Here is a 10142-nt window from a genome sequence, read left to right on the forward strand (position 1 = left end):
CTAGCATGATTTTCAGGCTGCTCTATAATATAAGCCCTATCCCAAAAATAAGCCCTAGTCAAGATCGTCAGCTGAAAAGTAAGGCGCCTAAGACCAGGTTTATACCTCATGCAATGTGACGCGTGTGCCCAAAACATCTATTAAATTCCCGAGGACACCTTGCCACAATATCTCTGATAAGGATGTTTAATGATTACATCCATCAATTTGGGGATGTGCCCTTTCCAACAACATCGGTGCAAGACAGAAACAAAATCCCTGGACGGGGCATCAGCTCATCGCAAGGTGAACACAAGCACACACATACACTAACGTCATTGTAGCTTCACCAAATCCCCAAACCTTCACGTCTTTGGGTGGAAAACTGAGCACACTGTGAAAACCCACCAGGAAAACATGCAAACTCCAGGCAGGGATTACAGGGGACATGACTCCCTGCGAGACAGCAGTGCTACCGCTCTGCCACCATGCCACCCCATATGTGTAACTATTAACAGCATTCATTATTTAAACAAAGTTAATGATTTATCTGTAAATGTAACATAGATATTTTAATGAACTTCATCATGAAAGTAATATGAAGTATAAATCTAAGAATTCTAAATGTGCAGAGAGTTGGAATATCATAAATTTAATGTGTTCTGTGTGGCAATGCTGTTTGCCGCTCCTGTCAGGTCAGGAGGAAGCCCCAGAACGCGTAGCGATTAAAAACTGGGTCAGTTTTAAGAAGACATTTAAGACGGTCTGCTTTAATGATAAACTACGAGGTTAAACTGGACATTTCGAGGTTAAAGCCGAAATTTCCACTTTAATCACAAAATAGACATTTTCATTATGTCCTTATTTATTTTTCTCTGTGGCTGAAATATGCTGCCGTACATTCTAATGGTATTGTGAAGGTGCAAAAATCCTAAAAGTGGCTGGAGTAGCAAGAAATTCAAGCTGAAATTCAGGGTTTGAATGTGGAGAGTTATGACGATATTCCAGAAGATCACATGACTGTATTTGGATTAATGTATATTGTTGTACATGAATAAATATAAGATATCCCCTGAAAATAAGCAAAAATTAATATAAGACCCGGTCTTATTTTCGGGGAAACATGGTAATAGTACAAAACGGGGTGCAGGATGGTGTTCTTAGGTCCATACATGGAGGTGTGGGGGTCTGGCTACTTTGGGATCAGTAAAATAGTGAAGCGGCTCCGACAGGTGTTCTACAGGTGCTGGTCATAAAATTAGAATATCATGACAAAGTTGATTTATTTCAGTAATTCCATTCAAAAAGTGAAACTTGTATATTAGATTCATTCATTACACACAGACTGATGTATTTCAAATGTTTATTTCTTTTAATGTTGATGGTTATAACTGACAACTAATGAAAGTCCCAAATTCAGTATCTCGGAAAATTAGAATATCAATCAAGACCAATGCAAAAAAAGGATTTTTAGAAATGTTGGCCAACTGAAAAGGTATGAACATGAAAAGTATGAGCATGTACAGCACTCAATATTTAGTTGGGGCTCCTTTGGCCTGGATTACTGCAGCAATGCGGCGTGGTATGGAGTCGATCAGTCTGTGGCACTGCTCAGGTGTTATGAGAGCCCATGTTGCTCTGATAGTGACCTTCAGCTCTTCTGAATTGTTGGGTCTGGCGTATTGCATCTTCCTCTTCACAATACCCCATAGATTTTCTATGGGGTTAAGGTCAGGTGAGTTTGCTGGCCAATCAAGAACAAGGATACCATGGTCCTTAAACCAGGTACTGGTAGCTTTGGCACTGTGTGCAGGTGCCAGGTCCTGTTGGAAAATGAAATCTGCATCTCCATAAAGTTCGTCAGCAGCAGGAAGCATGAAGTGCTCTAAAACTTCCTGGTAGACTGCTGCGTTGACCTTGGACCTCAGAAAACACAATGGACCAACACCAGCAGATGACATGGCACCCCAAACCATCACTGACTGTGGAAACTTTACACTGGACCTCACACAACATGGATTCTGTGCCTGTCCTCTTCCTCCAGACTCTGGGACCTTGATTTCCAAAGGAAATGCAAAATTTACTTTCATCAGAGAACATAACTTTGGACCACTCAGCAGCAGTCCAAAGGCGAGACGCTTCTGACGCTGTCTCTTGTTCAAGAGTGGCTTGACACAAGGAATGCGACAGCTGAAACCCATGTATTGCATACGTCTGTGCATGGTGGTTCTTGAAGCACTGACTCCAGCTGCAGTCCAGTCTTTGTGAATCTCCCCCACATTTTTGAATGGGTTTTGTTTCACAATCCTCTCCAGGGTGCGGTTATCCCCATTGCCTGTACACTTTTTTCTGTGATTAATGTGTATGGACACAGAGCTCTGTGAACAGCCAGCCTCTTTAGCAATGACCTTTTGTGTCTTGCCCTCCTTGTGCAAGGTGTCAATGGTCGTCTTTTGGACAACTGTCAAGTCAGCAGTCTTCCCCATGATTGTGTAGCCTACAGAACTAGACTGAGAGACCATTTAAAGGCTTTTGCAGGTGTTTTGAGTTAATTAGCTGATTAGAGTGTGGCACCAGGTGTCTTCAATATTGAACCTTTTCACAATTTTCTAATTTTCCAAGATACTGAATTTGGGACTTTCATTAGTTGTCAGTTATAATCATCAACATTAAAAGAAATAAACATTTGAAATACATCAGTCTGTGTGTAATGAATGAATCTAATATACAAGTTTCACTTTTTGAATGGAATTACTGAAATAAATCAACTTTGTCATGATATTCTAATTTTATGACCAGCACCTGTATTTGGGGTGGTGCTGAAAAGATGTTGGAGACCACTGCCGCCTCTGCAATTTGTGCATAGTTCATAAGGGGCCCTCCAGACAATCAATTGCCCCCCTCCAACAATACCAAGTTGGTCTGCCAATGGAGTGGGTCAGAATAGACATCCTGCAGCCTTTCCTCCATTCTCGACAGGAAAATAAGAGCATCCTTGTTGAGGCACTATTTCTCGAAGTGGCTGGAAGTGCATCCTGTTCCTAATGAGGAAACCAAAAATATGGCAACTGCCAGGGTTGAGGACATGTTTAATAGGTTCGGTTTGCATCTGGAGCTCCATTCTAACCCAGGGCGTAATTTTGAGAGCGAGGTTTTTCATCATGTGTGTGACCTCCTACACATTCAAACAACACACAACGCACTCTGGGATGTCTAAAAATTTGGGCTTTTTTAACCTGTTCCTAATAAATGCATTTACATTACGTTATCATTAATCCCTTTGAAATGTTCTGTGGTCATAATTTTCACAGCTGTCATTCAGATTCAAAGCATGAATAATAATCCTTTAACGTTGGGACCTACATCCTAAAAATGTGCAGGTTATTTTAATAACTCACTGGTACAGCCCACTTTTAAAATAATGGTGTTCTTGTTAAGTAATTTCACTTATCACTTGTAAACAGCGTTTCTACAACACAGGGAATAACACCACGGTAAGTAGCAAATGTTCTTTATTTTACTAATTCTTTTTTCTAACATGAAACAATAAACACAAATTCTGAGTTTGAGTGCTTTGAAATTAAAATGTGACCATGAACAATGTTTCAGGTTAGGGGCTGGTAATTAGACTTCTTACTTTTGCTGGACATTAAAATTTACTCATTTAATTTATTCACACAAACATGACATACACTGAACTGAAATGCATGTATTATACAGTGAAACACAAACAAAAGCACAGCTAGATGGCTACTGAAAAAGCTGAAGGACAACCCTTGCTTTCATTTTTATATACTGTATATGCAAGGGAAAAATTTCTGTGTGCTGTTCTGTGTAACCAAGACTTCATGTGCCATATCTTTTACAGCACACTTACTATGGGGATAATAAGATTAAATAAATCTTTAATTAACTGCAGTATTTATACATAAGACATTTCTACTTAATGATAATGTTTTGGCAAAGAATTTTAATCCATCTAGATATTTTTGTACTTTCCTATCTGTACAAAAATAGTGTGTATCATGTGCTATACTGTTCTCCTTATTTTGACTGGTGTAAAGACTTTGTTTTATGGTTATTTTATGCTAATTATTGTAGCCTTAATAAACTCATGAATATTTTTAGCATTGGTCATAGTGAAGTGAACTGTTCATATGAATGCTCCCTCAGATCTTTTGTAATAAAGGAGGTCCATTAAAACCACCAAAGTAATTTTCTCTGCTGTTATTTAAAGGAAAATTTTCCAACAACATCCTAAAATGCTGCAAAGTCAAATAACATGCTTTTCAAAAGTAAATTGGTAAGATTTCCAACTACCATAACATATAAATCCCAATCCCCCAAGCAACAATTTCCCTATGAAGATACAAAATTTGTGAGATGTAATACCACTCCATCTCTTACTGGCAAGCAATAATCAGTACAATATTTTGAACCAAAATCACTTTCAAATGAAACACTTGAGATTCCCAGAAAAATTTAGTCACAGCATACTGAAATGCATACACGTGCATAATGAACACAAACACCATGAATGAACAACTCTAAGAATAATGTTGATGCATACTCCTATTATACAACACAAGCCATTTCTGAAAAATACATTGCATAAATCATGCTTGTGTTTTTTTTTTTTTTTTTTTTTTTTTTTTTACCGAATAGTAGGTACGTACACGACAGGGTCCAGGTCCGAAAAACACAAGTTCAGGAAAAGGAGAGGATCGAAATCTGCACTTATTCCAATGATGAAGATAACTCTTCAACAATTTTTTAAATAATAAAAATTCCCAACTTCCAAAAACACGTGTTCTCAAACCAGCTTATTCGAGTATTGGGATTTAGAGGAATATGTATGATTCATAAGACAGAAACCATCGCTAGAATATAAGTATGATCGAGTTAACTGATTTTTAAATCCACTTCTACAGTAAAAACTGGGGAAAAACTATCTAATTATAACTAAGCATTCAAATAATTTTCACATATTTGGGAATTTGCACAACTCTTTAATACTGAAGAAACCGATATGGTATAAATTTTCAAAAAATGATGTACTCAAAGATGAAATATGAATAACGATGCAGTGTGCAAAATAAACTCTCAGTCTGCATATTAAGCGTTTTACTATGGAATAAACTAATTTACAGAACCTTAAAATCATTACTACAATGTTATCAAGTTAAACCCTACAGGAATGAAAAGCTTCAGGCATCTTTACATATATTCCATTCATCCTTTGAGACCATTAATAGCATTTAATAAGGTTATCTGAAAGTTACCTTGGGAAACTGCGACACGGGTGTTGCTGGATTACTATCTCCAGCTCTAGCGGGACAGCTTGAAGCCATTACTTGCTACACTTGTGTGTTTTAATAAATTGGTCCAACAAGCTTTTCCCACCCCGGAGAAACAATGCAAAAGGGAAATGGTTCCAACACGTTGAATTGCTGCGTCGTCTTGGAAGTTAGTGAAATTGGCCCATAATTAGTAACACTGCCATCTACCGCAAAGGAGGGAGAATGGCATTAAACAGATTTATTTATTTATTTGGAAAACGGGACTTCACATATTCTGTAGATTTATCTACCCCTCTCATCCGTCCCCTTACTTACCCGCTTAACACAAATTTGGAAGAGTGATAGTAACAGTCTATTAGATAAAATAATATTAAACCTAAACTAATCACGCAATTGGAATGACTTTACTTTGACTTTACTTTGATAAATTGATTCGAAAGTATCAATTACTTTCTTACAAGGCGACATGGTTTTGGTATTGGTTTTATGCAATATTAAAGTGCAACAGTAACTGTAAAGTCCAGGTTAGATAGACCTGTTTAACACAACTACATTATGCTAAACATGTAGAAGGTAGAGAATGCACCTACTGCAACTAGAGCATATAGGCGTCTGTTTCTCGTGTCCTTAAATGCTGACAAGCAGTAATGGAAAGCTAAAACTGACATCTTTTCTGTGTGCTAATTCATACCTTAAAAATCGTGTTGTGTTGCTTTTTGTGTACTTGCCAGCCTTTTTTTTTGCAACTTTTTGCACCATTTGTTTATTTCTTTATTTACTTGTTGTGTTCTACATATATGTCTGCACTGAAGGAGCTGCTTTTAATCTCATTGTGCATGTGTATAGTGACAATAAAAGGCATTTTATTCTGTTCTATTACTGGTGGTTCCCGTTGTTGATCTGAATCAGAACACCCCCTGTCGCCACTGGCAGAAATGTCAATTAATCCGCGAAATCAGTACAGTATTAGGTACTCAATGAAATGAGAAAAAACACACATTTAATCATTTAAATCAATGTTCTCTTTTCATTTGAAGCAGACTTTCTAGTTTTAAGTGTTCCAGTATGAGAGTACAGTACAGTAATAGCCTATAACAGCTACTGTGTTCAATTCAGTCTCAGGCCCTCCTACCTGCACCGCAAAATGTCAATCAGACCTCAAATTCAATGACGTGACGTGACGTTTAGGGCTTTCACAGAAAGCATTACTAGAACACGTCCTTCTATACGGATCATTGAAAGGTCCAAATCTAGTCCAAAAGGAAAAAAAAATTCACTTTTATAAACGCTCGAAAGAACCCGCGAGAACACGCATTTCCGCGGCTCATTCATAGGTGACAATTGGGCGCGCAATGTTTGATTTTTTTTTTTTAGTGTGCAGAAATCAGAATATGAACGAAGAATCAGGCAGATGTGCCTTTATACACAAAATATATATCATTATGCAGCTTTCTCTGAAATATTTTTGTCTCGGTATCATTATACATCTTTCTCTGAAACATTTTTTGTCTCGGTAGCTATTTCTTGGGCGTATTGCATACTCTCAGGAGCAGGACAGTTAACCTGGGGTGTCCCGAATTCAGATATGTTCAGTTGCGAGTGTAAACGTCTCTTCGTCACATGCCATCAGTGTAATTTAATGTATCAATATGGAACAAGAAATCAGTTTATCCATGTTTTAAAACATTCTTGTGTCTCATAATATAAAAGAAACAAGCAATCACATGAATTATCTTGAACTGAAAATAAAGGGGAGACCAAAAAGGACACGTTTTAAACCATTCTTGTCTGTCATAATTTAAAAAAGAATAAATCTTCACTTTATTTCCTTTTTTGATTTGAAAATAAACGGGGGACCACATTTGACTGGTAGATTGTCAAATTAGGTTGCTCTTGTAATTTAATGTAGCACTAAGGAATAAAGAAATCAGTCGATAAAAATGTTTCTTTCATTATATATAAAGAACACAACTTCACTTTACTGCGGTGGGCTGGCACCAGGGCCGGATTTATATGAAAAGAGGCCCTAGGCTATTCCACTTATGAGGCCCTTTCACCTTCCATTTTTAAGTTTGTAAATTACATGAGAGATAATAATATTTTGCTAACAATTTGAATGTAGGCCCCTCTTGATCTTGAGGCCCTAGGCTGAAGCCTAGTTAGCCTATAGGAAAATCCGGCCCTGGCTGGCGCCCTGCCATGGGTTTCTTCCTGCCTTGCGCCCAGTGTTGGCTGGGATTGGCTCCAGCAGATCCCCGTGAGCCTGTAGTTAGGATATAGCGGGCTGGACAATGACTGACTGACCTTCACTTTATTTACTTTGTTGAAATGAAAATAATGGTGGGATCAAAACAGATAGGTAGGTCATCAAATGTTGTCCCCCAGTAATTTACTGCATCAGTGAGGAATACGAAATCAGACGATACGTGCTTTAAAACCCTCTTGGACAGGTCGTCAGATTTGCCGACCGAACCCCCTCAAATGACTGAACGTAGCAGGAAAGAATAACAAATCAGTTGATACATGTTTTAAAGCATTCATGTGTCTCATAATATTAAAGGAACAAAACTTTAGTTTTCTTTAATGAAAATAAAGGGGGTCCAAATTTAAAGGTTAGGTTAGATTTGGTCCTGTCTTTTAATTATATATCATCGAGGAACAGATAATCACTTTTGAGACAAAAAAGGTTTTGGCACATTCATGATCTAGTGTGAAGCATCCTGTGAAATGTATACCCCCCACTCCTCACATATCTCTTTTTTAAAAAAAAAAAAAAAGAATTTAGAAAGACTGTAATGTATTTTAATTTGTGCTTAACCTTTTTAAGAACATTTTAGCTGTTCACCACCAAATATTTGGAATGATTTAATAAGAAAATGCTCTTGGATAAAGGTGGGATCTTATTGAAGGCCAAGTGGTGCATTCAGAACAAATAACCTGAACCTAAAATGAAATAAAGTAGTAGAACTGTATTTATCTGATAGCATACATGTGTGTCAGTTAATCTAAAAATAAAATTTACAAAAATGCTGCTAGAAAATTAATAACATGCAAATAAATAAACAAAAACAATACCCACAAAAAGTATATATTGGTTTTCATTAAATAAATTAAATTACCTGGAACAATAAGCTTTAACGGAAATAAATAAAACCATAGATGAAATCACTTTATTATTTTTTTAATTCTCTCCAAGTTAATCCAAAGCTTCAGATTTTAGAATGGGTGTATTGTATGTATTTTAGTGACTGAACATTTATTGAGCGAACTCAAATTGCTTACAGCACTTGACATACCCCCTTTATTTTCATTTCAAACTAACCATTAAAGTGAATGCTTGTCCATTTTATATTATGAAAGACAAGAATGATATCAAAATCTGTATCAACTGATTTATTATTCCCTATTGATACATTAAATTATAGGGGGGCAAATTTGATAAACTACAAATCAATTTGAGTCCCCTCTTTATTTTCAATTTAAAAAAGAAATAAAGTGAAGATTTATCCATCTATTATATTAATTATCCAACCCGCTATATCCTAACTACAGGGTCATGGGGGTCTGCTGGAGCCAATCCCAGCCAACACAGGGCGCAAGGCAGGAAACAAACCCTGGGCATGGTGCCAGCCCTCCACAGGGCACACATACACACCAAGCACACACTAGGGACAATTTAGAATCGCCAATGCACCTAACCTGTATGTCTTTGGACTGTGGGAGGAAACTGGAGCACCCCCATGCAGACACTGGGAGAACATATAAACTCCACGCAGGGAGGACCCGGGAAGCGAACCCAGGTCTCCTAACTGTTTTAAAACATGTATCAACTGATTTCTTATTCCTTTTTGGTACATTAAATTACACTGATTGCATGTGATGAGCAGACCCATACACATGTAATTGATCAGATTTTTACTTGGAAGGATGCATTCTATACGCCTGAGAATAAAGCCACCAAGACAAACAATGTGTCACACACATCCACATGGGAGGTAGCTAAAGGGTCTAAATGAGAGTAATTCCACGACAAACCAGGGGGTGGCGGAGTGCGCTTGACCTTTTTTCTCACTTTCCTGCAGACCGTTCAAAGGAAATTCCACCTGGCCCTGATGATGTCACTTCCGTTTCCCAGCCTTCTGATGATGTCATGTCCGGTCCGCTCCCCTTCTGATGACATCACTTCCAGGGTAGAACCTGTGAATGAAGAGCCTTCCGGTTCCGGCCATTTTGATGATGTCATGTCCGGGTCCGAGCCTATGGAAAAGGACCCTTCCGCTTCCGCCCTAGATGACCTCACTTCCCTTGCTGACCTTTAAAGCCGTCATATTTACCCTAACTCATCAGTTCTGTTTTGAATTCCGGTTTGAGCACATTAGTCTGAACAATTTATCCTTATGCAGCTAGAAAATATTATATGGGTGGCTGCCCCAAAACTTTTTATTACTCTTGCGTCTGTTTTTTGTGACAGTGCCATAGTTGAAAGGATGAAGGATCCTCTGAGGAACCAGGACCCGGACATAAAAAATATCCAGGTGGGAGACAACTGTGACCGAGTTTTCGAGTGGGGGGTGCTTCCCATGGTTTGGAAACACACTGTGCAGGCTCTGCTCCAGAAACACTTGACTGGGCAAAATAATCAAAATGGGGAATGTAAGGGAGGGGCGCAAGGGAGGGGCTTATTTTTCTCTCTCGGAGGAGAGTGCCCTCCTAAACACTAAAGCAGAGCCCATAGCTAAATGTGGGGGTGCCCTAAACTGGCAGGTAGCAAATGTGAGAGGGTGGAGATTTGACCTTGAGTGGCCAACTCATCAACAGGCTCACACCCTCTGGAATAAAGTAGGGACATGGCTAAGGCCACGG

General features: G+C 38.3%; 1 protein-coding gene across 2 annotated transcripts in view; it reads right to left on the reverse strand.

Annotated features, from left to right (window-relative positions):
* The window catches only part of phf10 (PHD finger protein 10), a 293499-nt gene extending 288044 nt beyond the window's left edge, over positions 1-5455 (reverse strand). For both annotated transcript variants that reach the window (XM_051924279.1, XM_051924278.1), the window contains exon 1: positions 5262-5455. In XM_051924279.1, the coding sequence (XP_051780239.1) occupies positions 5262-5330 (69 nt within the window). In that variant the 5' untranslated portion in view covers positions 5331-5455. The remainder of the gene's footprint in view (positions 1-5261) is intronic.
* Between the last annotated feature and the right edge of the window lie 4687 nt (positions 5456-10142).

The sequence above is a fragment of the Erpetoichthys calabaricus genome, chromosome 3 (assembly GCF_900747795.2).
Source record: "Erpetoichthys calabaricus chromosome 3, fErpCal1.3, whole genome shotgun sequence".
NCBI classification, from domain to species: Eukaryota; Metazoa; Chordata; class Cladistia; order Polypteriformes; family Polypteridae; genus Erpetoichthys; species Erpetoichthys calabaricus.